This window comes from Penicillium macrosclerotiorum (assembly GCF_028827735.1).
Source record: "Penicillium macrosclerotiorum strain IBT 26536 chromosome Unknown utg000011l_segment0_segment0, whole genome shotgun sequence".
Taxonomy (NCBI): Eukaryota; Fungi; Ascomycota; class Eurotiomycetes; order Eurotiales; family Aspergillaceae; genus Penicillium; species Penicillium macrosclerotiorum.
In genome coordinates this window covers 292,570-320,417 of record NW_026643090.1, presented here as the reverse complement: position 1 = coordinate 320,417, position 27,848 = coordinate 292,570, and the positions used below count along the sequence as shown (strand labels likewise).

Genomic DNA, 27,848 nt, shown 5'->3' with positions numbered 1-27,848 from the left:
TTAACCCCAAGAACCACCAATAAACGTGCAGTGGCATTTAGTTTTCTTGCGGGGAAGTCTGGGGGCGGGCCTGATCGGGAATGGTCTGTGTATACGGTTTCCAACCAGCGCCTCCGCCATTGGTTTCCCCAAGCAATCAAGGACCGGCAGTGAAGCCCGGCATTTTCAAAACACCTCTGGGGGACAAAGCTCCCTATTAAGCTCCTGGGGCCCCTACAGACTGTACGAAACTAGTAATATTCGGCATTGTACTCGGCATTGGCTAAAAGGTGGTATTTCTTGACGGTTCATCGAAGATTAGTTCCTAGGATATAAAGCAGAATATTTTTTTGGTATTCTTGATTCTTGATAGAAGCAAATTATAGGTTTTCTGACACATCATGACGTCCTGCATATAGGGAGTGCAAACAAAATTAAGGAAAACCGAAATAGTACACTTACGGAGAACCACAAATCCTGCCGATCATGTGGAGCACGGAAAGATAAGTATTCAGGCACAAATGAAAACACATTTGATCTGCGTATCTCATTCCAAACGAAGGCGCATTTCCATGTTTCTGTCACGAGAGCAACATCTACATAGTTATTTCCTTAATCTAAAGCGAATTCAGGAATCCAAGACAGTCTTTAATATTGCCATCCTACCAGATAATAGAAATCGAACAATAAACTCGTGATACACCACGAAGTATGGTAAAATAGTCATCTAAGTGTTACTAGCGCTTAACAAAGCGACTAGATCTCCCCGCTTACAACGCTTCGCTGGTTCTTTCAACTAGTGTAGTGGGGAAATGGCCGAAGATGGGTGATCCTGAGTGATCCCTGATTGGAGGATATCTTTCCTGGCATACAGTCTTTGCAGAAAATAGCATGCGTCCCCAATAAGGGGGGAATCAACTTTGACATATCTTTCGCTGAAGCAGCATCTGTTTCCTCTCTGAGAGGCTTCCATCGTTCCATCGTGGCGTGGTGTGGTTTGTTGGCTTGTTCGCTGGTCCATCTCATCCTGCCTGCATTCGCAGGCTTGCCGTAGAGCGCCCTGGTTCACTAGTTACCCAGTCAGCTGACCAATTAGGCGAGCAAGCGGAAATGACCCCGTAAAGTGGTGTATTATGCGTCTCAATTTCCAAATATTGCCCCAAATTTGGGATGATGTCTTTCGAATGCCATTCACTTTTTCTGCTACGGCACATTTGGATTCATGTCAGTCTACTTTCTAAACCATGTCTCATTCCCCGCCATAAAGGATCGAATAGATCATAGATGAAAAAAATGATATTAACGGTTTATCGAGTTTATTCGAAAAATTCTTTTTCGCTTTTGACGGAATATTTTTTTTTCAATATAGCATTAAGGACCGTTGATACAGGAAATTCCAAATTATGGAGAAGAATCCAAGATCAGCAGGCTCCATTGACTAATTATTGAGTCTGAAAGATCCTCTTTCTATGTTGTGGAAGCGGAGAAAATGAAGAGAGAAGAATTTCATTGTACAGGGCCGGTGGGATGGAGAGGCTTCTTCAATACTTTTGACTCAAATGCAGTGGGTGAGTGACCTTACTGGGTACATACCCTGTAGAACTACATCATCCACTTTCGTCGGGGTCCTTGTCCACCGTCCAATGTAATGGTTGCTTCAATCCTAGCCCAGAGGACTGCAAAAGTGGCTGCAACCAGCAACGCCCCGACCATAATACTAGTATTTTCATAGCTCTTGGGACTAGCATTCTTGTGTTGACTACTCCTGATCAATAAGCCGGCAATTGGAGTGCCAAGCAAAGTCGCAAGCCCTCGAACCATGTACAGCACCCCATTCACGCTGGCAAAGTTGTGGACACCAAATAATTCCACCAAGCTAGTTGGGAATAGGGACACATAGGCTGATGCAAAAACGCCATAGAAAATTGTGAATACAATGAAGAGGTTGCTACCACTGGTCTGGCCGGTCGATAATGCCGATGGCAGCCAGAAGGCCAGAACGGCGATTGCCGAAATCAAGGTCGTCAAAAACAATGTGTTGAGTCGGCCCATCCGATCTGCGACATATCCGATTGCAATCTTACCTAGCGCATTTGCAGCATTTGAAATGGCTATAAAATTCGCCGACGTTGCCTGGGAATATCCCAAAGTACGGGCATACGAGGCAAAGAAAAAAACTGGAGTATAGTAGGCCGCCGATTGTAGCGCAGCCCCCAACGCATGAGCCGCAAATTTTCGGGTTCGTGCAACGCGCCAGTCTACCAAAGGAATCCGCAGGATACTCATCTTGTGCGTCCTTGCGGTATTTTCTGCCTGAATTTGGATCATTTGGCTAGCATGCCACTTCATGAAGCTCCCCGACCCTAGAATAAGCACCAAGCAGATCCCAGAGGTGATGCGAAGGCAGTTGCGAAAGCCCACGCGCTCAATGAGAGACCGGAATGCAAGTGGCCAGACCACACCACCCACTCCAGTTCCGGATAGAATGATTCCCATAGCAAGTCCACGATGACGTGAGAACCAGGTAGGAGCTACTGTCACTGAAGGCATGTAAGCCATGCATGTCCCGATTCCAAGGAGAAGGCCTTGGGTCAAAATGAATTGCCAAAGAGCTTGACTGAAGCTGGCAAGAACTAAAGAAAGAGAGTAAATGAGTCCACCACTCCAAATTACCGCCCTTGGAGAATATTGTTTCGTCCAGGCCGTGGTGAACGGAGCCCCAATCGTCATGAGAGCGATGGAGAGGGTGCCGATGAGATCGATCTGTGCAGGCGTGGCCCCTGTGAAGGGTGTATTTGGAAGCTTTGACATGGATTCATATAGTTCTTGGAACACTCCAAAGGTGAAATTTATGCCGCAGCCAGTGAACACAAGTGTTGTTGAAGCGATCAGAATGAGGAATGGTTGTCTCAAAAGAGGTCAGGTATATGTTTGTTCGGATCAGCAGACGTTGAAAACTTACAGACGATCCGATATATTCGGCTGACCGGTGCTAGCTAGTTGCATAGGCTCCGAAGGTCGAGCCATGATGTTATGTATATATGTGAAAGGAAAGAAGATGCCTTCGGCCTTTCGGCAAAATTTATCGAGGCCGGTGTTTAGGGTTGAGTCACCGGACGGTGGGGACGGCGGGGATTGCGGGCCGCCGGGCGGGTCTTGCGGAAGCCTTGAGGCCATCGACGGCCTTATTTCTCATGCTTCCTTTATTTAAACTGTGGGAGTGCAAGACACAACCACAGGTCAATGTACCGTACCGTACCAGGTCTAACTCCGGATGCTGGATCCGACACACTGGTACAAGAACGCGACAGGAAGCAAGTGCATCTTGACCAGCGTCAGTGAGGCAATGTCAATAAAAGAATAGTCCGGCTGGCTTGGATATTGACCTGCAGTGTATAATTCAGCATAACCTAGCTTAAAGGATCGCCCATCTAGTTCTTCAAGGTGTCATATAACAGCTTCTCACCCTTATCCTGACATTTTTCGGCTCGGCTACAGCAGTCGATAAACTGTCAAATGCGCAAGGTCGAGAGCGTCAACCTGCCTGGCACCTCGGCTGCATACTATGCGCCTGCATTCTCGTCGTGTTCAATGGTTCCTAACGGTCACCGACTGGCTATGATCTTTATACCTGTACCCAAGCTAGTAGTTCCTTTCTGGCTCATTGAGATTGATGCCGGGGGTGCTTCAACCTGAATGTCGATTCCACCAGTTCTCACAGCTGCTACTGAGAGCTATGGCGTTACTATTGTCGGTGCAGGTCTCGCCGGTCATACAGCAGCGTGGTTTTACATGTGGTAAAGACGATACCCTCTTGTATGCATCTTGATAAACCCCAAAAAGGCGGCTGCAGGTAGTCAGCGAGGTTGGCTGATCCGTCCTTGGACTGCTTGTCTTTTCGAGCAAGAGAAGGTCGTCATTGGCTCGGCTTTTCAGAAGGCTCTCCCGAAGCTTCTAACTTACCGTCTTTCTTTTGTTAGAGAGAAAGACCCCCCCCCCCCCCCCCCCCATATAGAGAATAGAGATCAGAGCAAAAACACCCTTTGTTCCTAGAGATATCCTGATATCTTAATGAAACATGCTTTTGGTTATTATTCATTCAACTAATGTCATATCCTATACGACACCTGATAAGTACCAAAGAATCACCGCTGCTCCCCTCACTCTAGCGTTCCGAACTCTCGGCCCCGAGGCTTTTGATTTGTTCAGGAATCACAATTGGGTGCGCTTTATCTCCATTGGCGTGTGCTCGATTACCCCGCATCTTGTCCCTTCTGGTCTGTTGATAAGCATGATAACGTATAACAGTATCCGACACGGCTTGAAGATCCCTGAAGTATTTGCACCCTCCAGCTGCGAAAAATCATACAAACGCCGATAATCAAAGGCTAAACTAACAGTCCCCATGTCCCGAGAATACTGCGCAGAGGTTGATTTACGCGGGAAAAAGCGTAAACACGATGGCGCGAAAACGAGGCGCCGCGCTTCGCTAGCGTTAGTCAACCCTGGCATCCTTGCACTCTATCCATATATCTTTCTTTATTGACTCTGTGAAGCTGTGATATCTGTCGAAAACAAAAGGAAAAATGTGAAGGAGGCCCGCCGTGCTGGAGGTGTCAGCGATTGGGTCGGCCATGTCGCTTTCAGGAACCCTCGATGGCCAAAAAGCCAGATATCACAATTTTGCGAGATGCTCCAAGTCCTATTCTGGGAAAGGACAGTCAACGTATACAAAACCTCGAACATGTTGTGCGCTATTTCCTCAGCGATGTACCGCTAGATGAGGAAAATCTCAGCCGGATAGCAGCAAAGTGTACAATGAAAAACGACGAGATAGAGAGCGCTCTAGATGTGAACGAGACCTTCGATGTCCAATTTGTTTCCAAAAATGTTGCGTGTGAGTCTCAATATCATCGAATTCCTAAGGATTGTTTGGTTGATTCAAAGTAATATCTAGTTTATTCTGGCGAGTTCTCGCACTGGAATTTCTCGGAGAAATTGCGACGGACTATGCCGCATCGTAGTGAGATGCTCGATTCAGGGGTCCGTGAGAAAATGCATTCAGAACTTAATTCATTTTCTTCTTTCTAATGGATTTTTTCCAGGTCAAGGAATATTGGCGCCCAACGCACCTCCAATCCTTAACCCCGGTGGTTGCTGAGGCAATTTCCCAGCTACCTCCAAGACCAATTACCGAGTTCCTGGTCGGCGTGTTTTTCAAATATGAAGAAGTTAATTCTTTCTACTTAGAAAAAGGATGGATACATGACAAGATACAGTATTGCTATGATCCAGCAAGCGAGTATACAACCAGTGATATTCCTTGGGTCTGCACATTCTTCGCTGTTCTTGCGATCGGCACCCAGATGGCTCACATGGAAGATGACTGCTCAGGCCCAGATTCAAAGGACTCTGACGAGTTCAATGTTTGCTCGGAAGACTCGGTGGGGCTGGAATTCTACCACGTAGCGTCTAAGCTGGTTCCAGACGTAATCCTAGCCGCCTCCTACGAAAGTGTTCAAGCCTTTCTTCTTCTTGCGGCATGGGCTTTACCAGTCTCAACCGGCGGGTTGTCATATACTTACTTTGGGCTGTCCATGAAAATGGCCATCCAAAATGGCATGCACCGGAAGTACATCGGGGGGGATTGTGATCAGAGAATCCTTGAGATGAGAAATCGTCTTTTTTGGACAGTCTACACCCTTGAAAAGTAAGCTTCCTCCTCTCAGTCTAGGCCCGAGCACTATTAACAATTTCGCAGGCGAACAAGCATTCTACATGGCCGACCTAGTTCCCTCGCACGATCGGAAATCAACGCTGACTTACCAACTGACTGTGCAAGCTTCGAATCACCGAATTTTAAAAACATGATGGCATTCATCAAATTGGTGTCATGGATGAGCAAAGTGGCTGAGACATTGTAAGCCACCATATTCAATCTAGATCGTCTATGGCTTCCTAATACGCTTCTTTCTAAAAGATCGCAGTTCAAGAAATGTCCCAGGGGGCTGCTTCTTGAGCATCTAGAGCGACTTCTTAAACTAAAAGATGACATTGGAGAATGGTGGAACTCGCTTCCAGAACGCATTGAATGCCGAGATTACACTCCCTGTGGACCTCTTTTCCGACAGAACTTACACATGAAATTATGCTACCTCCTAGTTTACATATATATGGGGCGGCCTTTTATATTCGGGAGAGAACAATCGTCAAGAGAGAGCCTGCATAAGGGGAAAAATCATCGAGAGAGACTAGTTGATGATTGTGTACAAAGCGCGTTGGAAATTCTCGCAACATTACAATCACTTGCAGATAACTTTCGTCTTTGTCGCGCTTCTTATACTGAGTTCAGCTCATGCCGAGCAGCGCTTCTAGTTATCCTCGCCGAGAGCCTCAATTCCGGAAGGTCCCTAAAGCTACAAAACGGCTTAAAGTGCGGCATGGCTTTGATACGGCAAATGATAGGTGGTACTTCGTCTGAGTCAGAGATCTCCTACATTGAATCATTTGAGTCTGCAATCCGTCAATTTTCTTCAAACGAGGGAGATAACGACGTTCTTACGACAACTCCAGAGTTGAACTCGTCGTCTGCCTATGCCAAATTCAAGGACTGGACTCAGTCTATGAAAAAGGACAAAGGTATTTCCAGCAACCTAGACCTTGCTTCATTCAGTCCAATCTCACTCTTTGCCTCTGGGGCTGAGACTTCCTCACTCTCGAAGTTCAGTGACCTCACTGATCTTCTGAATCCAAATTGGGTTCCTAATGAACTAGAGCTTGATCTAGATGCTTTATTGGCCCACCGATAAGCATGAATATATTTTTGACTGTGACACTATTTATTTTATCCAAATATCAAATATCGTGCACGTTTCAGCCATGTCTCCTTTCCGCGCGAGAATGCCCCTTTCTCCTCCTCTTGTGCTGCTAATTCTTGCAAGTGCTCCTCTTCGTCGAAGTATTGTGCCTCACTAAAATCCATATCAGTTGCTCTCACAATTTTTGTTTTATAATAAAACTATTTGGACTCTTGTCAACAGAGTGTGCTGTGAAAACCACAGGTTAAAAACTTACCTTGTATGCAAAGTAGTCAAAAACAAACAAGGGAGCTGCAAGGTAGCTGGAGAAGAAAGTTTTCGCGGAACCTTTCTCTCCAAATGGCCAGCATGATAAGTAGAATTCACAGCCAAATATAAATGCCACGATAATGAGACTGAGATATTGTGCCCACGGAGTAAGGAATCCTTTGAATGGGAGGGTCTGAAGATCTTTTCCCTGCGCTTTGAGCCCCTGTCTGAATCTCAGGTGAGAAATATAACAGGATGACCATTCAAACAGCGTCGCAATGGCAACCTATTATCAGTTTAGCAAATCAGTCCTTGCTTTGGTTTTCACATGCCAGCCTACTAGAGCAGAAAACCATCCATATACCACAGTGCCCACGCTGCTGACATTAAGATAGCACAGGCCGCCTCCGAGTCCTAAACTTATAATGATTGACACCCATGGCCTTCCTTGTTTATCTTTGGTGCCAAAGAATGGATGGATAATTGTCATGTCGGCCAAGGCTGTCAGACTACGACTTGCCACGTAGACGCTTGTAATGCCGCAGCTGATCACACTAAGGAATATAAATCCATTAATAGCGTGTGCAAGGCCGTACACATCCGCGCGTTTGATAGCTATGACGAAGGGGCTCCCGAGTGTTCCGCTCGCAGTCGCAAGATCTTCATCATCATAGGGTACACACATCCCTACTAACCAGATGTTGACCACAAAGAAGGTGAACATGCGCCAAAACACAGGCCTAACTGTCTTTTTTATCGTTTGCCGCGGGTTGGCTACTTCACCTGCGATAACAGCGATGTGCTCGCCTAGTATTCCATTAGCATTTCTCAATGTCGAGATTCGTCTGCGTTGTCATACCACCACCAAAACTAAATGCAGCCTGTACAAAGGCTTTGGCAATACCCTTGATGCCATTATTGAATGCACCTGGGGATTTCCAATAACGAAACTCGATGGGACCGTTCGTAGCCGCAATACCCCCTGATGTCATGATAAACATGAAGAAAATCATCAAAATTACAGCAATGCATTTGATGAACGACATATAATATTCGATGTAGCCATAAACACGGACATGGAATACGTTTCCCATTCCTATGACTACCAAGAACATCGTGATATATGCTGCAAGAGGTACGACGTTGGTCTCGGGCCAGAATTGTAGAACTGAAACTGCCGCTGTTATTTCTGCGGGTATAATCATCACCCACTATGTCCAATATCATTAGCTTGTTTCTAATTTATGATGAGGGGGAATACATGCGGCGAACCAGAAATTCATCCCAATTGCAAATCCCCATGCCGGGTCTATGTACTCAATGCATTGGCGAATAAAGCCCCCGTGGACTGGCTTGTATGTTGTCATCTCACCAATCGAAGAGTATTGGGCATAAACAATGATTCTAGCCATGATTATTAGCATTTGTCCTTATGAGATGAATGGCCATCTCTTACGCAGTGAGTGTATACGCCACCGCAGTACCAGCAGGACCAGCTAAGAGAAATTAGTATAAATTTCCAAATCTGGAACTTGCAAATTAATCATCATGGCAGAATGATTGTATACCATAATGTAGTGCCTGTCCAGTTCCTACCCAGAGTCCAGTCCCGATTCCAGCTCCGAAGGTCATCATCATGACTTTGCGTCTCGTGAGGGACCGGTGATATCCCGCAGTCGGTGCTGCAGACGATAAATCCATGGCGCTTCCATGGGGTTCAGTCCCTGATGTGGCTGTCCGCTCAATATCAAGTTGAGCATTTGCAATTGATTTCATATCCGTTATATCGTGGGATATGCTGTCCAATGAATCATCATTCATCGGGGCCATTGCTACAAAGAGAATCGACACGCTGCTTGTTAGGCCAATAGTCCCAGGAGATCAATCTCCTAGGAAATCTTTCTTCTTTAAGTTACGCATTTTGTGAGTAGTCCTCAATCTCTTATCACAGTGTCTTTTCGGATGACCCAATCCTTACCCGGCGGGAGAGATGATCTTCGCTCGGCTTTCCCGCCGGGAGGGCGAGCGGGGTTGACTTGGGAAGATGATGACTCTGCTACATACCTCCTATGACTTCCATCTCAGCGCAGAATCGTACTTTGATTGTGACTCATTTGAATAATCTGTATCTTTTGTTCAGCATAAATTGCCCAGAAGATCCCGCTACTGTTAAGGGTGCTATCAATTTGAATACATATTTTTAAACAAATCCCGAGCTCTCCTAGCTCGAACTAAACATGGCTACCTCGAAGAATGTTGTGTTTGACATCGTCGGCACCCTCGTATGCTACGAACATCTTTACAATGCCATTGATCGACGGCTAGGTGATCGCTTGAGAGCAGAAGGCATCAAGCCGTGGCTTCTGGGTCAATTGTGGATGGAGACAGCCGAACGCGAATACACAAATCTCAGTATCTCAGGCCGCTATCTGCCATATGGAGAAGTTTTCGAATCTCTCTGGTATCGCATTCTTTGGATGGGTGGTATCCAGGAGCCCCGTTCATTCTCGTCACCCGAGGATCTTGCATGGATCATGCAGGAATACAAGGGCCTCACGTTGCGGCCCGGGGCAGCGCAGTGTGTTCAGAAGCTTCGCGACGCCGGTTTTACGGTTTGGGCATTCACGGCCGCTGATTTGAAGCGTGTGAATGGATATTTTACACAGGCCGGTATTGAAATGCCGGCTGAGAATTTGCTATCTTGCGACTCTGCGGGTGTTGGAAAGCCCGATCTGGCGGCCTATAAGCCACTACTGGACAAACTGACATCGGAGAATGGAGGCAAGAAGCCTTGGTTTGCTGCCGCTCACATGTGGGATGTTTCTGCTGCTCGAACAGCTGGGTAGGTCTTTTCTCGCTGAACTGCTGTGTGGAACATTGAGTACAACGCTAATCATCATCTTGCAACAGATTCCAGGGAGCGTATTGCACGGTACTGGAGAAGGAACCACTTCACAGTCTATTTGGCGATATGGATGTTGTTGACGATACTCTGCCTGGAATGGCTGACAAGATCATTGCTAGCCAGGCTTCAAGTTGATATGTAGAGTAGAAGGGCCTATTCACTAGTACAATCAAGGCCGAATGCCCCTGAGATAAATGTGTACTAGGTAGATTTTGTTAGGAACTCTCTTCGTCCATAAACCAACATTGCGCATCGAAAATCTGCGTTCATCCTGATCTCTATTGTTGACTTTAAGTCAAGCAGAAGGCAAAATGACGCCACTGTAACATCTTACTATTAGATCACAGATCAGAACTCCGTTGCGGGGTAGCATAATTGATCTCGATAATTTCGATGGTTTGTAGCGACTGGGTCCGTTATCTGGCACGTTTGTAGTTGATGATTGAATCCCGTCGTCTCGCCGGGGCCCCGTTGCGTGGCCCGCCGGTTTAAGGACGCCCGGCCCGGCGGGAACAATGCCGGCGGGAGGAGCAGCTTCCCCGCGCAACATGGCGGAGATTCGGATGAAACGCTAGACTTCAATAAATAAGTGTTTCTGTTGGGCTCATTACACTATCCAGTATTAAGTGCTACTCTCTAAGAAGTCGATATGCCGTCAAACCCTGTGCCTGTCCCGAATGGGATGCTGCCCTACTGGCGGACAGAACCTCATCCTCTGGATAATCATCGGTCTAGCGAGGACCTACCGAAGCAGAGCGATATTGTCATTATCGGGGCTGGCTATGCCGGCGCCTCTATCGCGTATCATATTCTGAAACAAATCAAGCCGGGGTCGACGCCCCCTTCGATCACGATCTTGGAAGCACGCCAGGCTTGTTCCGGCGCGACGGCTCGCAATGGTAGGAAAGATAACTACGCAAGCCCCTCAACTCAGAGACTGAAAAGCAAATTTTTTCTGCAGGAGGGCATATGAAGCCCGATCTATATAACTGGATTGCTACGGTGGCCGCCGATCACGGCATTGAGGCTGCGGCTGAGGCTGCAGCTTTTGAGGCCAAGCATGTCCCCATGATTAAGGAATTCGTGGATCGGGAGAAGATCGATTGCGACTATGTCGTCACCAAAGCAATCGATGTTCAGCTCAGCTCTGATCACTACAAATGGCTCAAGGCTGGGTATGAGAAGCTGGTCGCTGGCGGATGTGAGCCAACCAAGCAAGCCCGTTTCGTTGAGGGCGAAGAAGCACAATCAGTAAGTCCTGTCAATCCCATAGCCCTTGAGGTTACTTTTTTTCTGTCTTTTGATTTTTGTTCTTTGTTTACCATTTTTCCTTTCCTTGCTCATTTTTGATTAGTTTTCTGGCGTCAAAGGGGCCGTAGGCTGCTTCACATACGACGCGGGCAGCATCTGGGCGTACAAGTTCGTCCTCCACCTTCTCGACCAAGTTGTGTCGCAAGGCGTCAATCTGCAGACGCATACGCCTGTTTTGAAAATTTCCGAGTCGTCTGATTCCACGTCTGCTCACGGCTGGGCCGTGAAGTCCCCGAGAGGATCAGTTGTGGCTCGAAAGGTAATTCTCGCGACCAATGCCTATACTTCAGCCCTTGCCCCCCAGTATATGGGCAAGATCGTACCCGTTCGAGGCACCTGTTGTCGCATTGCCGTTCCGCCCGGCTCAACAGCATCTTTATTGACTAACACATATACTTTGCGCTGGGGCGGCTGGGACTATGACTATTTGATTCCTCGGGCTGACGGTAGTATCGTGGTCGGCGGCGCTCGGTCCGCTTTTATCCACGACTTGAATAACTGGTATAACGTCAGCGACGATAGCCGGGTCCTCCAAGGGGCGGTACGATACTTTGATGGGTACATGCAACGGAACTTTATTGGATGGGAAAACAGCCATGCCTATACCGACCGCGTCTGGACAGGCAGTAAGTGAAGACTTTCGTTGTTTCGTTTTGTGTTTCCGCTGCCATTGAACCATTTGAAATTGGTTGTATTTGATATCTGACCAAGGCCCCCTTTGTGGCTAGTTATGGGGTACTCATCCGATGGAATCCCGCACATCGGCTGTATCCCAGGACAGAGAAATCAATATATTCTGGCCGGTTTTACAGGTCACGGCATGCCTCAGATCTTCCTTGCCGCCGAGGGCATTGCCAAGATGGTCGTCCACGACGTGGCGTTTGCGGCGACCGGTCTACCTCGAATCTTCCAGACGACTGCATCTCGACTTGCAGCTACCGAGAATAAGATCCTCAAATCCACGCCCCCGACCGGGCCTGCGCAAACCAAACTATGAGGTGAGAGGAGAATTCCGACATCCCTATTGGACCCAGATCTGTAGTTCAATAGCACCAGTCGCATTATCGGAGAGAGAATATAGCCACTATGCATTTCCCGTGCCGCGGGTCCCTCCCCCGTCTTCCCGTTCCACCTGTTTTCCTGTATAGAGATGTCATCCCGGCGTTGATAGCGTGGTCAGAGAGGGTATTCGCACTGTAAGATATCAACCACAAGCCAGACTTCCCATGCTCCCCAGACGTCTTGATGGCCCTCTTTTTTTTAGTCTAGTAAAATATTGCCTCAGCTACGGGGACTGGGATTCTCATCTTCGATGTTGTGGGCTAAGCGGATATCGGCGGTTTCTGTTTGGTCTTCCACCCCGAGCGTACGGGAGATGAGGCCAGGGAAGAAATTTGAAAAAGAAAAAAAAGGAAAATTAAAGAGATGAGATGTTGGAATTGGGACTCGAGGAAGCCAATAGTATGCCGGTTTGAGGCCGGGTAGTCTGACCGGGACTCCTGGTGGTACTGGGCTCTTGGATAGAGTTGGGAGGGTTTGCGGGGGCCCTGGACTGCTTAATTGCTCGACGCCGTGACTGTGCACTGCTTACTAGTGCTTGGCGTCTTGGCATTCAAGTCGTCAGCCGGGCGGGCGATGGTGTGCGGGTCCACTCGTCCCAGAACTATTGCACTTGTGGGCAGTGGATTGACTGCGATATTGCGATATTGCGTTATTGCGTTATTGCGTTATGGCGGTCTGGAGAGGACAGGAAAATCGGAGACGCTCTTCACGCGACCGAAACGAGCGTCTATCTTGTTGCCCTGTCCGTATATCCTCATCCTGGGACTCCGGCGAGGCGTCCGAGCGATGGTGGGCGGAGACCCCAGACTTTTCAGGCGGACCATTCGTCCACTTGCGCCATTGTCCACTCCTTCACCGCAGGTCATCGTCGATCATCCGATAGCTCGTGTTATCATCAACCACAATGGCGTGCTCCTCTTGCGCGATGCGACCCGCTCGTGTCGAGTGGAAGTCCGTCCGCCCTGGCTTTTTGGCGAGATCTTATATACGATCGCCTGCATCCGCTCGTTCCCAACCCTCCTCCCCTCCTCTCTCCCCTCCTCTCACCGCTATAAATTGGGACTCGCCTGGGGGACAGACACCGACTGTTGAGGGAAATTTCTCCTCCGTGTCCTCGACACTTGACAATTGATACTCGACCATTCCCATCACCGACAGCTTCTCCTGTTCCTATTTTCTTTTTTCCCGGCTCTCCTGATGGGCGCCCCAGAGATGCTGCTGGCTGTGCCCAAGGACGACCTGGAAGTCGAGCCCAGTATCGCTCGGTACGAATACGATCCCTGGCTATTGGATGACCATCCACTCCGATCACATCCAACCCAATGTATTCCCGGCTTGGGGACATTCTTCACGGAATGGTTGAGCTCCACTCGCCGACGCTGGAAGGAGACTCTATGCCACGCCGGATGTCTGGTCCTGATATGCCTGTAAGTGGCCACGCCCGATCTTATACTACATCATTCTCGGACCGAGCCCAGCGGGTCAAATTCCCCCTTCTCCCTTTTCTCCCCCCACAGGCTGAGATGGAGAATGATGGCTCTGGAATCTCTCGTGTTCTAATCTCGCATGGCCATTAATGCAGGGCTGTATTGCAATGCTTCCGCTTCCTGCCGTCACCCGCCTCTGGGAAAGGCCTGCCGCGCCCCCCAGCATCATCATCACATCTCGGTCCCCGCGAATGGCATGTCAAATGCACATTCCCTCATTCGGATCCCCGTCACAATGCCCTGGCGCAGTCACTTGCTGCCGGCTGCGACGGCCTTCGAACGGACATGTGGCGAAGTGGCCAGCAGCTGCAGATGGGCCCCTTCCGCGCGACATCGGAAGCGGCCCAAGACCTGTCTTTTCATCTGGAGACGTTGCTGACCGGCCTCGAGAGCCATAAGTCGCAAAACTTTCCGAGTCGAACTGTTCAGTTGTCGTTGCCCCCTTCAACCGGGGATCTGGCGGCCCCTGCCGAACCAGCCCGGAAATTTATGCTGGTACTGGATGCCAAGTCCGCTCTGGACGACCTGTACCCATTGCTGGTAGCACAGTTAGACGCTCTCCGCCAGCGGGGACTTCTGACCCATTGGGATGGGGCCCGTATTATACCCCGGGCGGTCACGCTGGTGGTCACGGGTGAGTCCGTGCCGGCCTCTGACTGCTCGATCTCTGCCTATGCCGACGTGTTCTGGTCGTCAGAGGACGCTTTTATTTTCCCCGACGATGTGTCCGCCGGCCTTGGATCCCCCATCTGTGCCGTATGATCTGCACGCGACTCTCGGTCCCTCTATGTACTTGTCTGTTTCTTCATGTCGATATAGTGCCAGTCTGCTTTCATGATACCCAATTGTCTGATCTCAAATTCAAGTTCACTCCCAGTTCTTTCTCTGCATTTTGAGTCCATGAGCTTCCACTTTTTGATAATCCGTGCCTCATTTTTTCCATGTTAGCAATCGGGGATTGACTTTGTCCCCGTCTTTCCTTTTCTCCAGTAACTATGATCTGACCTCAAGCCGAGTACCTGCCACGCCACTCGTAAGGGGGAGAAAACCCGACCTGAATGGGGTATGTGGTGGTACACGGCTGCTGCAGCGCCCATGTTGGTTTTCGTCGATCAGAAAGACATTGGATCCCACCAATAAAGACCCCTCCCCCGAGCTGCAAATCAGATTCCAATGCTCAAAACAGATCCCGTCAGCCAATTCAATGGCTTGCATGCGAGTGTTGGTTTGAGTTGGTGTCAGCGTTGGTGTTAGTGTTAACGTTGGGAGTCACTGTGAGGGGCCGAAGGGCATGAGGGTGGGGGGCCATCACCTCACAGAGTGCAGCCTCGTTTGCATAGGCTCAAGTCCTCCGTAGTAAAATTCCCGATATCCTTCTCCCTTCGGATTCGGATTTGGATTCGATGAGCGTAGAGCAATCGGCCACCATCCACTCAGGGGCGGTGCCTGGGAAGTAAATTGGGAACTCGCCCGTTATCGATGGTATCCGCTCCCCACATGCAAGATATCTCGCCCAAGCCGCGCTAAGGCGCTCACCGTTTTTTCTCCGCCCAGCGTTCGCCCTTCTCTTCTCATCTTCTCTTGCCCTACTCCAAACTGCGGTCCCTTCGCTCCATTCTCTGCACCTCCGTTTTCCAGGTCAACTGGATTGTATCCGGTCTCGCTAGTACCCCTGCACTCGCCTCCGCACCTCTCGCACCCGGGCGCAACGATCTCGGGGAGGTCGCGCGATCAACCGCTGATCCTCAACGTCGACTTCAGAGCTCAAGCATCGCCTCTCTATTGCTCGCAACCGTGTGTTGTGATCAGTCGCTTTGTTGCCCTCGTCTCGTCGAATCCACCCCTCCAATCCCGAATCGCTGCACTGTCGCATTTCCAATCACAGCAACAGGGCGTCACCTCGGAGAGGGCGCCCCCTCAGCATGGACTATTACCGAAGAGTACACCAGAACTCCTATCCCCCCCGTCCGTCTCCTCTCAGCAACTCCCAGCAGCCCAGCGATGACCGATCACACTCCTACTCGGCGTCCACCAGAGCCCTCGATCCTCGCCGGGTCCCCGACAATGAAAAGACCCGCTCAACCGGTCGGTATGAATATCCACAGACTCCCAGCTCCCATCTTTACTCGCCGGGCACTTCGCGGCCTGGGTCGCATGCTCTACGGGCCGAGAATGCCGCGGCGCAGATTTCTCCGCCGCGGAATCACCACGCGCACCGCCGCCATGCCAGCCTAGAGCGACATGCCAGCCTCGACAGTCGACATCATCCGTATGCGCATCGGCGTAACAACTCCCAGCCTCTACATCGAGAAGGTAAGAAAATGCACTGTTGAATTCATTTTGTGCTCTTCGTGTTTGGTTTCCTGTCATGTGTTTTGTGCGGTCCCCCCGGATTCAGGGCGAGTTGGGGTCGGACTTGTCCCGTGGTTCTTATTCCGTCTCTCCACTTGCCGGCTATACAGTGTCCGGGGTGGCATGCCTCACATCCTACATCCAGGATGGCGGGCAAAGGAGGCAGAACCCTCCCCAACTCTGTTGTGAGCTGGAGACCCCTCCTTCCCTCTCCCCCAACCTGCCCAGCCTCTTCGGCGCTTTGCTCCCCTGATGCCTTTTTCCCCGGTGGCGCAGATCCATCGGGAGCACTAGTCCAAATATGGCCTAGCACATGCAAATTACACTAGGCTGTTCTGGGTCTAGCGGTCGAGCTTCCGGAGTCACGGGTTTCCCTTGGGTCCTGGGTCCTGAATTCATCATCCGCATTTCCCCTTGGGCGTCAACGCGAATACTCCTGGGATCGCGCGAGATGAACCACCCGCCCTCTGATCCTGCGCGACGTGCATCCCAGGGTAGCAGTGGGAGCCCGGTGCATTCTGGTGAGTGATTTGGACGCGCACCCATGCACGCCCGCTGCAAAGCGCTGCATGGGCCAAGCCGCCTCATCACCTTCTGACAACATTGCACATCTGTCCTTGATTTTTTTTCTTTCACTGGTGACCTGGTGGTCCCTGCCCATAATACATCTACTGACACTTGCTGGCACGATATAGGACACCAAGAACACTCTGCGCCACCCGCGTTTGGCAATCGCCAAATGCCTCCTCCCTCCCCCCCACACTCCTACGGCTCCCGATCGCAATCAGCGAACGCGCCTGCATCATCCCTGCTTTCCCGTGATGCTGCTGGGCCCCCCCCATCGCCCAGAAAGTAGCATGTCGATCTCAGCCATGCTAGGATCAGATTCAGAACGCCCTGCACGAGATTCAGGATCACTGTTTCCCCGCCCGGCATCGTCCCTGTTCGGCCATGCGACAACGTCAGTCTCAGCTGCCATGTCTCCCCCTACCGCCCCGTCACGACCCGACCAGTCCTTCTTCCGTCGGTCACATACCCCCGAGAAGGCCTTCTCAAAGCCGGCGCCAGGTCGGCCATACCGATCAGGGTCAGGTGGTGGATCCAGCCTGCTCGGCACAGAACAGTCTAAGTTCGGAAGCCTATCGCGTGCGTCACTCTCGCAGTACCCCGAAAAGGCCCGTTCGACACATCCTTCACCTCAAATATCACCCGCTGAGTCACCATACACGGAGCCCCGGCGCATGAGCTTCAGTGGGCCGATCCCTCGACCAAGTAGCCAACCTCCGAATGCCGAGCCATCCACGCGCCCTCCTGGCTACAGTCCGATCTCACGTCCAACCGGAGGTGCAGGAGACCGATTCGAGCCAGCCCAGCGGGCCAGCTCTGCGTCATATACTGGTCTTGATCCCCATGGTCGGGACCCGCATGGTCGGTTTGGCAGTCTTTTTGGTGATCGCCGCCCTGAAGAGAGCGCGACTTCTCGCGACCGTGATCGGTTCAACCATGGGAACGACCCCAAGAGCTCGCTGGCAGGGTCGGCGCGCTTTGGATCACTTTATGGCGAGCGGGACTTGCTCGATCGTCACTCTACTCCGTCGACTTGGGAACAGGGTCGCTCTCATCCATCTTCCCCCGAAAACAAACGCTTCCCTCCGCCAGAAACTGGGTCTGCGTTTGGATTTGGAGCTATTCAGAGTTATACCAAATCTCTGGGCTCCCAGCCAGGTGGTGCTCGGCAGGCCACGCTGTCGTTGCAAACGGGACACGGACAACAGCCAACGCCCTCTCCGCGCGAGTCACCTTATCTTAGCAAGCCACAAACACAACCTTCTCGACTGGGATCGACCCCTGTTAGTGCTCCGCCCACCGGATCAGGATCGCTTGGGCTTCTTTCCTCTGCCGAGGAGGGGCGACGAAAAGGCAGTGATGAGCTTCTTCAGCACCGAAATCTCCTCGGAGTTGGCGTCGACGGTAAACGCGGTGGTCGAGCATCTCCCCTCCCCCAAGCTGTCCAGGGCGCGCAGGCTCCATTCATCGGATCATCTGGAGAACCCAGCATAAAGAATGAGCTGGGGCGCGTGTTCTCCGGCATTGGCAGTGGCGTCGGAGGCGTGACTGGCGGTTCGTCTGGCAGCGGACCATCCACCCCACTGATCTCAAGCCCATTCAAACGCGATAGTGTAACCGGCCGGTCGGTAAATGGAGATGCTGATGATAAGGTTGCTCGCCCGGCTTCTGCTACGGGCACCAGGCGATCGAGGAAGTCGCGCGATGAAGACGTCCAGATAGACCTTGAAGGCGGCCGTGGCAACCGACGAGTTCGACACATGCATCACCACCATCATCAGTATGTGCTCTCCACTTTTGCCCTTTCATCAATCAATTCACTTTTTCCTTTCCTCTGTCGTGCGCTTTACTAACTCGTGAACTCTTTCTTGTAGTCATCATCATCACCGCCACAAGGCGGATGAGGACGCTGCCACACTCAGTGGACTGCACCGGTCAACATCCACCAACTTCATCAATCGCACCTCTACCCCCACCGAGCCGCCAACCGGACATCATCACCATCACCATCATCACCACCATCATGTTTCTCGACCTGCCACCTCCATTGCCCCCGCCTCCCCCGTCCGGGAACCTCGTACCGTCGTCAATCTTGAGCCACTGCTATCAAGCGTAGCGCACCTGCCGCGGCATCATCTTGGCTCCACCCTCTATACCCCTCGCGTTGGGGTTCCCAGCGCCAAGGCGTCTGCGGAGAGTTCCAAATTTGGCTACACAACGACCCCTCAGCCTCTGCCACGATTTGAGCAACGCGAAAACTGCACCTTCACCGTACGGGTGCCTCGCTTCCGCATCGACGCAGTGCGGCGGGAGGAAATCTGTGCGCGGCGAGCCCTGTGGGGAACTGGCGTTTACACGGACGACTCAGATCCCGTTGCTGCTGCCATCCACTCGGGCTTCATCCGAGGCGCCTGGAGCGAAGATGTGGATGAATCCATGCTCGATCTGGAAATCAAAGACACCTACCAGCACGCCCCGCAACCATCCCCCGCGGATCCCAGTGCGGAAGCCTCTTCCAAAGATGACGAGAAGCCCCGCAGTCCCCGGATACCCCCCGTCCCCCCGGTGGATCGAGACTTACATATCACTCTCCTGGTTCTTCCCCGCCTAGAGGAGTACGAGTCTACGGTGATGTTCGGCATCAAGTCCCGCCCGTGGGATGGTCGCCACGATGGCATGAGCTTCAAGGTGCACCGGATTGACTGGGTCGACGACGGGGTTGGACGCGGCGAGGAGCGAAGCGGCGAGGCCCGACGGAAGCGTCTGCGCACGTTAATGCAGACTGGCCGTATCTGCACGGGCCCAGCCATGGCACGAATGGACGAGCTTCGCCGAAATGGCGTCCAGGTTCCCCGGGCCGCCATCGATGGCCAGGAGCAACGCACTCCTGTCCAGCCCGTGTCCTGATGGAATGGTCTCTGCGAGGGGCTATCTTGATCTCCTCGTTTCTAACGTAATATCTTTCTTGTTGCTTTGGAGTCCCCCGTGGCGTTCTTATTTCCTGTCATTTCTGCCTTGCCCTTTCTTCCATTTCCAATCTAGGTCGTTTTGGGGCTATTGATACCTGCGAATAGCGAATCTTCTTTCTTTGCACCATGATCCCTCTTGAGATGTGAAACTTAATATGCTTGGCTTGGCCTTTTGTTTATTATTCATATTCATATTCATATTATTATTATTACCACCGTCATTATTGTTGTTTTTTTGTTTTGGCGAGCGCCTGGTTCCGGGTCACCGGAGAACCGGATGAAGGGATGCCTCGTTGCTTGGGTTGAACACGTCTGCCCCTCTTTTGTTCTGACCAACTAGCATGCTTTAATCTTCAATCTCCTCTTCTCCGGTATTCGTAGCAGTCCTCGATTTGCCCGCGGAGAGTGAACCGGGCCAATCGTTCTCAGACGGTTTCCATAGTTGCGGCTAACCCCGGCGCGCTAAACGCTCTCGAAGCTCTCCCCGCACTGCGTAGTGCCTCCATCCGCCGTGCTCCCGGTGGGATCGCCCCGGCCGCGTGTCGGAACCCCGGACGGGAATTTGGGCTTCTTCGGATGCTTCGTGTTTTCCCTCCTCTATCTTGTGCAAATCTCTAGCTCGGCATCTCTTCGGCGAGCCGATCCTGCCTGCTCCTCTGCGGTCATGGGTCATCTCCACCTGTTCCACTTATTCCACTTGAGACCCCAGACTCCCCAAACCAGCCGAGGCCCAGCGGGTGGTACGGGATACGGTTCTCGTAATTGTATTCCCGTCTGTTCGCGTTTTCCACGGGAAGCCTCCCCGCTCTCATCTGCCTTCGGTCGGGGCCGAGCCCGCATTGCGTGACAATACCTGACCGAACCTGACCTGGCCGTACGCACCGCTTCGGTCCTCCTACACAGCCGAGGCATTTCAGCCGGACCACCGTCCTTATTTGGTCTTTCTCCTGGCAACCAACTTCCTGGCCTCATCTCGCCCTTCTCTTTCTTCCCTCTTTATACCCTCCGTTCTTCTCCTTTCCTATATTGCTGGAAGGGATGTTCGCTGCCTCTGCGCGAAGCCGTCTCTCCACCCTGTCAAGGCCCCGGCTCCCTCCGACACAACTACTCGCCCGCTCGGTAAGACGGCCACCTCCGGTCCTCGCTGTATCCTCCGCCGTAGCTGGCGGAAACGATCATGCGATGCCATTGCTTTGCAATTTGCCCCGGAATCATTGAACTGACAGCTCTCCAGACTCTCGCCATGGCTCGAAAGGCATCGTCCGTCCCTGAGGGTGAGTTATCACATGCCCCTCGCCCGGAGGTCGAAGGAAGCGAGGAAGGTCGCCAGCGTGTCACGGGCATCGCCTGCACTTCCGAAGGATTTCTCGACACGACCGAGCTGTGCGCATATCTGTGAAATGCCGGATTTAACTAACAACCCGTTCAGGATACAAGGAGGATCTCTCCAAGGGCAAGATGCTCCGATTTGAAGACTCCCTGCCCCGCCTTCCCGTCCCATCCCTGGAGGAGACCGGTAAGCGGTACCTCAAGTCCGTCCATCCGCTGGTCTCCGAAGCCGAGTTCGAGCGCACTAAGAAGGCCGTCGAGGCATTCGTTCGCCCCGGCGGTGAAGGTGAGCCCCTGCAGAAGCGCCTGCTGGAGCGTGCCGCCGATCCCAAGATCAAGAACTGGTTGGCCGAGTGGTGGAACCAGGCTGCCTACCTGGGCTACCGTGACCCCGTCATTCCCTATGTCTCCTACTTCTATTCCTACCGTGACGACCGTGAGCGCCGTAACCCAGCCAAGCGTGCCGCCGCGATCACCTCCGCTGCGCTTGAGTTCAAGCACCAGGTCGACGATGGCTCCCTGGAGCCCGAGTACATGCGCGGCCAGCCCATGGCAATGAGCTCATACGAGTACATGTTCAACTGCTGCCGTATCCCCGCCGACGGCGAAGACTTCCCCCGCAAATTCGCCGCCTCCGAGAACCAGCACATCGTGGTGGTCCGCAAGAACCAGTTCTTCAAGGTCCCCCTCGTTGTCGACGGCCAGCCCCTCAACGTCTCGGAGCTGGAAAAGCAGTTCGAGCGCATTTATGAGATTGCCCAGCCCGCCCCGCCAGTCGGTACTCTGACTGTAGCAGACCGAGACCACTGGACTGCTGCCCGCAAGCAGCTTGTCGCGTCCGACCCAGCCAACGAGCAGGCTTTGAAGGACATTGAGTCCAGCGGCTTCGTCGTCTGTCTAGATGATGCCAAGCCCGTTACCCTGGAGGAGCGTGCTCACCAGTACTGGCACGGCGACGGCAGCAACCGCTGGTTCGACAAGCCTCTGCAGTTCATCATTAACGATAATGGCACCGCTGGCTTTATGGGCGAGCACTCCATGATGGATGGTACCCCCACCCACCGTCTCAACGACTTCATCAACGCCCTGATCTTCGGCAAGAAGATTGACCTGTCGGCTAAAGCCGTCCGCTCACAGCTTGCTGACCCCAAGCCCATCAACTTCAAGCTCAACGAGGAGGCCAACGCCGCCATCGATGTTGCGGTCCAGTATCACCGCAAGCAGATCGGCTCTCACGAGCTTGTCGTCCAGGCCTATCAGGGCTACGGCAAGGGCCTGATCAAGAAGTTCAAGTGCAGCCCCGATGCCTATGTCCAGATGGTCATCCAGCTGGCCTACTACAAGATGTATGGCAAGAACCGCCCCACTTACGAGTCTGCCTCCACTCGTAAGTTCCAGGAGGGCCGTACCGAGACCACTCGTACCGTCTCCGACGAGAGCACTGCCTTCACACGCGCTTTCTGCGACCCCAGCGTTCCCCGCGAGGAGGTTGTCAAGCTCTTCCGCGCCGCGTTGGCCCAGCACACCAAGTACACTCTCGAAGCCAGCGATGGCCACGGTGTCGACCGCCACCTCTTCGGCTTGAAGAAGCTCCTCCAACCCGGCGAGAAGCTGCCCGCCATCTATGAAGACCCCGCCTTCTCATACTCTGGCTCCTGGTACATTTCCTCCTCTCAGCTGAGCTCGGAGTTCTTCAACGGCTACGGATGGAGCCAGGTCATTGACGACGGCTTCGGCATTGCCTACATGATCAACGAGAACAGGTAAATCACTCTGCTCACATACACTCCTACCGTTTCCCCGGCGATTTTAGTTCCTATATGCTAACGACTCGGCTCCAGTCTCAACTTCAACATCGTCTGCAAGCGCCTCGGTGCTCACCGCATGAGCTACTACCTCAACGAGGCTGCCTCCGAGCTGCGCGACGTCCTCCTCCCCGACCTGGCTGCGCAGGCCGAGAAGGCCAAGCTGTAGAGAGCCTTGTTTACGCGCATCTAGGTTTCTGCTCTTTTCGCCCTTTCTTATTCCCCCCCCCCCCCCCCCCCTCTTCTGACGATTTTACTGGCTTGGAACATTTCAGTTTCCTGGTTTCTTTTCTTGGGTTTCAGCGCCTGCCATAGATGAGACTATATCTCTTTTTTTGTCGTTGTGGCATACATATCTGTACAGTTGTGTGTATACAACATGAAATGCATTTCTTTATTTCCCATTCAATCTTCATCACTCGGGTAGCGGACCAGGATTTTTCGTTCGGGATGACATGACTATATTGCTTCCATTCGTTCCCCCTTTCATATTCCATGATGTAATTTCCATTTTCGTATCCTGGTAGATGCTGCAATATAACAAAGGGGGGTTCATTTCATGGCTCCCTTTCCACATCATTTGCTTCCATATCTACACATATATTGCGATGCTTTCTAGCAGGTTTTTATAACATGTGAAAGGCTATCAAGAACATGTTCAGGAACACGGCAGCTCCCCTGACGATGGTTTGCCGACGAACATACTCGCGACAAGTCATCAATCTCCGCGAGCTGGATTGTCCGTGGACCCCTACCCTCGGACCCATGGGATTCGGCTCAACGTAGCGCAATAGTCCCTGGTCCTTGTTTTCGCGAACCCCGGCACTCGGAGTGACTCCCCGTGTCTGGTGACCCAGTAATCGCTTGATATGAAAGAATTGCTGGATCTCGATGCTTAATTCCAAGGCTTCCGTAGTGGCTCGCTATTTTTCAGGCACTAGCGAGTACTTGGTATCTTATTTTCTTATTTTTGTTTTCATTGATGATCATATTGGCACTATACGGATTTGTTGCGGAGAGCAAGGGAATCTGATAACGAGACGATATCTAGTCTGATGCAATAAAGGAGACATCGGCTGGTAAAGACAGAAACAGAGCGAGGAGAATTAGATCATCAGTCAGAATTCAGATTCGGTATCCTCTCTCCCTATTCGAGGGCGATCAGTACATTCCATGCGTACGCACATGCCTTGCTTCGACAGGTATAGGCGGGTCGAGTGGCGCACAGTACCGCAGAGCCTCGCATATGACGAGTCCTCGGCGTGCGAGACCAGCCGACATTGGCGATGAGGGGTAGAGCAAGCACAAACATGAGCACGGCAAATGTGGAAAGCTATCCTATGCACGGCCATCTGGCCACAGGAGACCAGTGTCGGATATCGAGTCTGTCCACCTACGGCGATTTTTCTATCGGTCAGGATCACATAAAAATAAACAGCCGACGGCATTTGCACACAGTTCTCCGGGCGCCTTGAACATGCAGAGATCCCTCAATCGAGGGCAACTTTCTACTTGGTGCTTATCTGACGACCATTCCCCGTCTTCGAACCTTCCAGAGTTCCGGTGTTATGGGAGCAAGCTGCGGGGTTAATCGAGTGAGACAATTCCTAGGAAGCCGAGAAGAAAAAATCATTCGAAGAATCAACCACGGCCGGTGTTGTGTAACAGCTACTGGTCATAAGGTTTGTCCCAGGTCGAGAGGTCTACTGTTCAATCCTTCCCGTCTGCCGATCTCACGGTATGCGGGTCGACCGTTTCGGCCCCCTCTTGCCCCGGCGCTGAGCCGCCCGATCCGGCCGCAGTAGTGCTGGACGGTCTTGTGGAAGTAGTCAAGTCGCCGATCTGTCGTTCTGAAAGGGGTAGAATTAGTATGGGTTGTATAAGAAATTGGGGTATCCCCACTTGAACCCTCCGCAAGAAGGATTTCAACAGAGACCCTGGAAAGGCCACTTACCTAACTCGCGAATCCGGTGCCGAAGCATTTGATTTTCTCGGCTCAGCATGGCAGCTTCGGCTTGGTAGTATGCACTTTCATCTCGGCTACCCCTTCGGGATGTACTCTCTCGCCATCCCGGGAAGGCCTCCGTCTCGGATGATCGCGAGGCATCTTGTGGCCGTAAGTTCGGAGAGGTTGTTTGGCTGGATGGGCGAGATGATCGACGGTTCGAGAGAGACGAGGAAATTGACAGTCGGCTACCAGTGCCTACAGCAGGCGGCGGGATAGGCGGGAAAAACGAAGTTGACCGTTCGGACGAAGGGGTGGTATCATCGATGACTGCCGTGCCCGACGCCTGTTGGTTCTGTTGGTTCTGTTGAAGTTGTTGCAACTGAGCTTGTTGACTGCGAATCATCTGCAGCAGGCGGTTCTAGCGTGCAGAGAGGCTGATTAGCTTCCAGTCCTCGGGTCGGCTCCTCCCGCATTCAAGATACACTAGGGATGGCTCCCATGACAATTAGAAGAGATAAGACCCACCACTTGCGCTTCCTGCTCCTGCTCCAATTCCTGGTGCAGCTCTCCAAGTGACGGCGCCCGCTGGTGGTGCGGGTCGGCGGTTGCGAAGACGGGGCTGCCGCCGTGACTGGTGGGACTGGCCGTGCGGAATGCATGGCCCATCGAGCTACGATGCTCGGCCCAAGGCGCGTCACTGTTATTTCCCGAGCCTTGTCCAACTGCTTCGCCGAGGTTCAAATGCATGCCTGCGGCGGAGCGCCGTCGTTCAGAGACCGATAATCGGCCCATACTGGACCCGCGCGAAGGTCGAGGCGAGGTCGTGCTCGGGTTCACGGATGCGGGGATGGTGCCAGGAGACGCTGAGGGCGGGTTACGATGCGGTAGAGAGGAGGAGGAGGACGACGAGCGGGATGGTGGTAGAGAGTTCAGGTCGGGAGACATGGTGTAGAGAGTAACTGAAGGCAGTGATGGTCATGACCCTAAGAATGACAATTGAAGCTTGAGGAAAGCTTGTGGATGGTCTTTGGGCAGCGGGCGTGACGGGGCGCTGACTCAGCCCTATCGCGGGGAAGTTGATCACGTGTTGCGCTGTGAACAATTCCTGATGCCTCAGGCCACTAGGCCGAGATCTGAAGCTGGCGACAAGTTGAACCGGCCGACGAGCCGTGACTAAGGCCGATCCACCGAATCCACTGCATCAAATCCACTTTTCTACGAGGGAATCTGGAGACCGGGACCGTGCGAGACAATGCCAGTGGGGATCCTGTACTCCGCAGAACGGCGGTACAACCTGCGATCAGGAAGTATATGGAACACCATCAAGCACCGGGCGAGACCGAGTGCTTTTTTGATCTGCATTATTTCACTATGGAAGATCTCGACGTCTTGATATACAGCCCCATCATGCCCTTTCTTCACTACCCTGAACAAACCCAATCATAAGAGGCGAGCCCGACCTGGCAGGTCAGAATGTCCTCTTCATCCATTGGCTTCACAGCCGTGATTCAGAATCATACCAAAGCGCCCGGGGTACGAAGATGCCCTATACTCTCCGCCTCCAAGCCCGCCGAAGCTACCGGTGCAACCGTCAGGAATCCCCTATTTGCAACTTTACAGGCCTCAGGAATAAGCCCGCCTAGACTGGACCGCTTTGATGCAGCCCCGACGCCGTCCCAGGGATTAAATTCCAGCCCCGGCGACCGAGCCGGTCTGGCCGCTGGGCGTGCAGGGCACGTACCAAGCAGAAACAGTCGGCGTCGCCGGATGAGACGGGTGGCGTAAACCCTACGGATTTAGTCTGGTCACCAGACGCGATAGCCCCCTCTCCTCTCGTCTATTTCTTGGGCTCGCGGACGAGTTTCTACAAAACACAACACATATCCCAGTGCCTTTGTCGCTCTCACCGATCTACGCAAGGCCTCTCGCGTGGCGTCGTGGATCCGATCCTGTCGATCTTCCAGATCAGATGCAATGGCCATGTGCGGGAGAATGTAAGGTCGCATCCCGTAAACCCCTAGATTGAATCCAGGGAGAAGACTGGAAGGAAACGACAGGCCAGGGAGTGCTGTACAGGTACGTACAGCGTCGATGCGCCGGAAGAGAGACCCTGGCCTTACGCCAATGGTCGTTTCCGGACAACGTAGATGCGGTCCACCCTTGGCGATGTGACTTGGGAGAACCAAACTCTGGTCCCCAGCCTTTGGCTCCACGGGGTCAAAAAGAGGGGGGAAAGAGGAAAGGGCGGATCCAAAACACCTTTAGACAGAACAATTTGGGACCCCGGGAAAGGACAGAAAACCGGACTGCAAGGGAGTGCGATCGGCCCTTCGTGGTTGACATCGGCGCTTTGACGGCCTTCGATACAGTCTTCTGGAAAGTCGCGGGCGCCGTGGAGGCCGAAGGAGAAGAAATAAAAACAAATTGAATTGAAAAAAAAAAAATTGAAAATTTTTTTTTATTATAAATGAGTCCCACCGGAGATGTTATTGTGGAATCCTCATAGTAATCAAAACTGGTCGGGGCCTGGCGCGACTGGAACAAAATCCATCTACGTACGATCTGAGTAAGTGTATCCCGGGGCGTCTGAACAAGACTTCTGGGTCCCTGTTGGATGACGATCGCCGCGACGCCACGCCCGTAATCGGCGGCGCCTTGGCCGGTCGAGCCCGGCCTAGTGAGTGTTTTTGGTACCTGCTCCTGGATTGGAGCGCCAATCGTGTCCATCAACCAGGATGAACCATGGCCAGCCCTGGGCAGTGATAGGTACACCTGCCCGACCGCCTTGACGTCACCCAGGGTGACTGGTGCAGTATCCTTGGCCCGGTCGATCGCAAATCCTGTCCAGCTCTGCCAACTGCCCTGGCGGACGCAAGTATCTACCCATCAAGCCACTGAGGTTCAGCTCTATCGGCTTGCTTCAACCAAAATGGTCGTGGATCGGCCGGCTGCGTCATTTTGAGAGGCTCGGATGGAGAACCATGCGATCCCGACACACCTGGTCATTAAATCCCGACTCCTTGCATCGTGGGGCGCCACACGGCCGAACCCCCCATCTTCAATTGGC

General features: G+C 52.3%; 11 protein-coding genes across 11 annotated transcripts; 8 read left to right on the top strand and 3 right to left on the bottom strand.

Annotated features, from left to right (window-relative positions):
* Window positions 1-1,581: 1,581 nt before the first annotated feature.
* N7462_011077 (putative MFS monocarboxylate transporter) lies at window positions 1,582-3,006 on the bottom strand (the record flags this gene model as incomplete). Its single annotated transcript, XM_057082791.1, has 2 exons — window positions 1,582-2,887; window positions 2,942-3,006. The coding sequence occupies 2 exons, from the start codon at window positions 3,004-3,006 to the stop codon at window positions 1,582-1,584; spliced, it is 1,371 nt and encodes a 456-aa protein (XP_056928146.1).
* Window positions 3,007-4,384: 1,378 nt separating this feature from the next.
* On the top strand, window positions 4,385-6,788 carry N7462_011076 (uncharacterized protein; the record flags this gene model as incomplete). Its single annotated transcript, XM_057082790.1, has 6 exons — window positions 4,385-4,473; window positions 4,536-4,874; window positions 4,937-4,999; window positions 5,165-5,689; window positions 5,741-5,899; window positions 5,960-6,788. 6 exons carry the CDS (start codon window positions 4,385-4,387, stop codon window positions 6,786-6,788), a joined length of 2,004 nt encoding a protein of 667 aa, XP_056928145.1.
* Window positions 6,789-6,823: 35 nt separating this feature from the next.
* Window positions 6,824-8,876, bottom strand: N7462_011075 (uncharacterized protein; the record flags this gene model as incomplete). Its single annotated transcript, XM_057082789.1, has 7 exons — window positions 6,824-6,997; window positions 7,054-7,332; window positions 7,387-7,853; window positions 7,906-8,257; window positions 8,312-8,450; window positions 8,503-8,542; window positions 8,615-8,876. The coding sequence occupies 7 exons, from the start codon at window positions 8,874-8,876 to the stop codon at window positions 6,824-6,826; spliced, it is 1,713 nt and encodes a 570-aa protein (XP_056928144.1).
* Window positions 8,877-9,283: 407 nt separating this feature from the next.
* On the top strand, window positions 9,284-10,086 carry N7462_011074 (uncharacterized protein; the record flags this gene model as incomplete). Its single annotated transcript, XM_057082788.1, has 2 exons — window positions 9,284-9,888; window positions 9,957-10,086. 2 exons carry the CDS (start codon window positions 9,284-9,286, stop codon window positions 10,084-10,086), a joined length of 735 nt encoding a protein of 244 aa, XP_056928143.1.
* A 511-nt stretch (window positions 10,087-10,597) lies between these two features.
* On the top strand, window positions 10,598-12,259 carry N7462_011073 (NAD(P)/FAD-dependent oxidoreductase; the record flags this gene model as incomplete). Its single annotated transcript, XM_057082787.1, has 4 exons — window positions 10,598-10,850; window positions 10,913-11,202; window positions 11,306-11,888; window positions 11,991-12,259. Coding segments are annotated over 4 exons (1,395 nt in total), but the record flags the coding sequence as incomplete, so codon positions are not given.
* A 1,262-nt stretch (window positions 12,260-13,521) lies between these two features.
* N7462_011072 (uncharacterized protein) lies at window positions 13,522-14,573 on the top strand (the record flags this gene model as incomplete). Its single annotated transcript, XM_057082786.1, has 2 exons — window positions 13,522-13,751; window positions 13,907-14,573. 2 exons carry the CDS (start codon window positions 13,522-13,524, stop codon window positions 14,571-14,573), a joined length of 897 nt encoding a protein of 298 aa, XP_056928141.1.
* Window positions 14,574-15,733: 1,160 nt separating this feature from the next.
* N7462_011071 (uncharacterized protein) lies at window positions 15,734-16,144 on the top strand (the record flags this gene model as incomplete). The annotated part of the gene is made up of 1 exon (XM_057082785.1): window positions 15,734-16,144. One exon carries the CDS (start codon window positions 15,734-15,736, stop codon window positions 16,142-16,144), a length of 411 nt encoding a protein of 136 aa, XP_056928140.1.
* Window positions 16,145-17,035: 891 nt separating this feature from the next.
* N7462_011070 (uncharacterized protein) lies at window positions 17,036-19,637 on the top strand (the record flags this gene model as incomplete). The annotated part of the gene is made up of 2 exons (XM_057082784.1): window positions 17,036-18,510; window positions 18,605-19,637. The coding sequence occupies 2 exons, from the start codon at window positions 17,036-17,038 to the stop codon at window positions 19,635-19,637; spliced, it is 2,508 nt and encodes an 835-aa protein (XP_056928139.1).
* Window positions 19,638-20,737: 1,100 nt separating this feature from the next.
* Window positions 20,738-23,002, top strand: N7462_011069 (carnitine O-acetyltransferase CAT2; the record flags this gene model as incomplete). The annotated part of the gene is made up of 4 exons (XM_057082783.1): window positions 20,738-20,818; window positions 20,934-20,973; window positions 21,129-22,791; window positions 22,870-23,002. The coding sequence occupies 4 exons, from the start codon at window positions 20,738-20,740 to the stop codon at window positions 23,000-23,002; spliced, it is 1,917 nt and encodes a 638-aa protein (XP_056928138.1).
* A 1,541-nt stretch (window positions 23,003-24,543) lies between these two features.
* On the bottom strand, window positions 24,544-25,726 carry N7462_011068 (uncharacterized protein; the record flags this gene model as incomplete). Its single annotated transcript, XM_057082782.1, has 3 exons — window positions 24,544-24,683; window positions 24,788-25,199; window positions 25,307-25,726. 3 exons carry the CDS (start codon window positions 25,724-25,726, stop codon window positions 24,544-24,546), a joined length of 972 nt encoding a protein of 323 aa, XP_056928137.1.
* A 528-nt stretch (window positions 25,727-26,254) lies between these two features.
* Window positions 26,255-26,566, top strand: N7462_011067 (uncharacterized protein; the record flags this gene model as incomplete). Its single annotated transcript, XM_057082781.1, has 1 exon — window positions 26,255-26,566. One exon carries the CDS (start codon window positions 26,255-26,257, stop codon window positions 26,564-26,566), a length of 312 nt encoding a protein of 103 aa, XP_056928136.1.
* Between the last annotated feature and the right edge of the window lie 1,282 nt (window positions 26,567-27,848).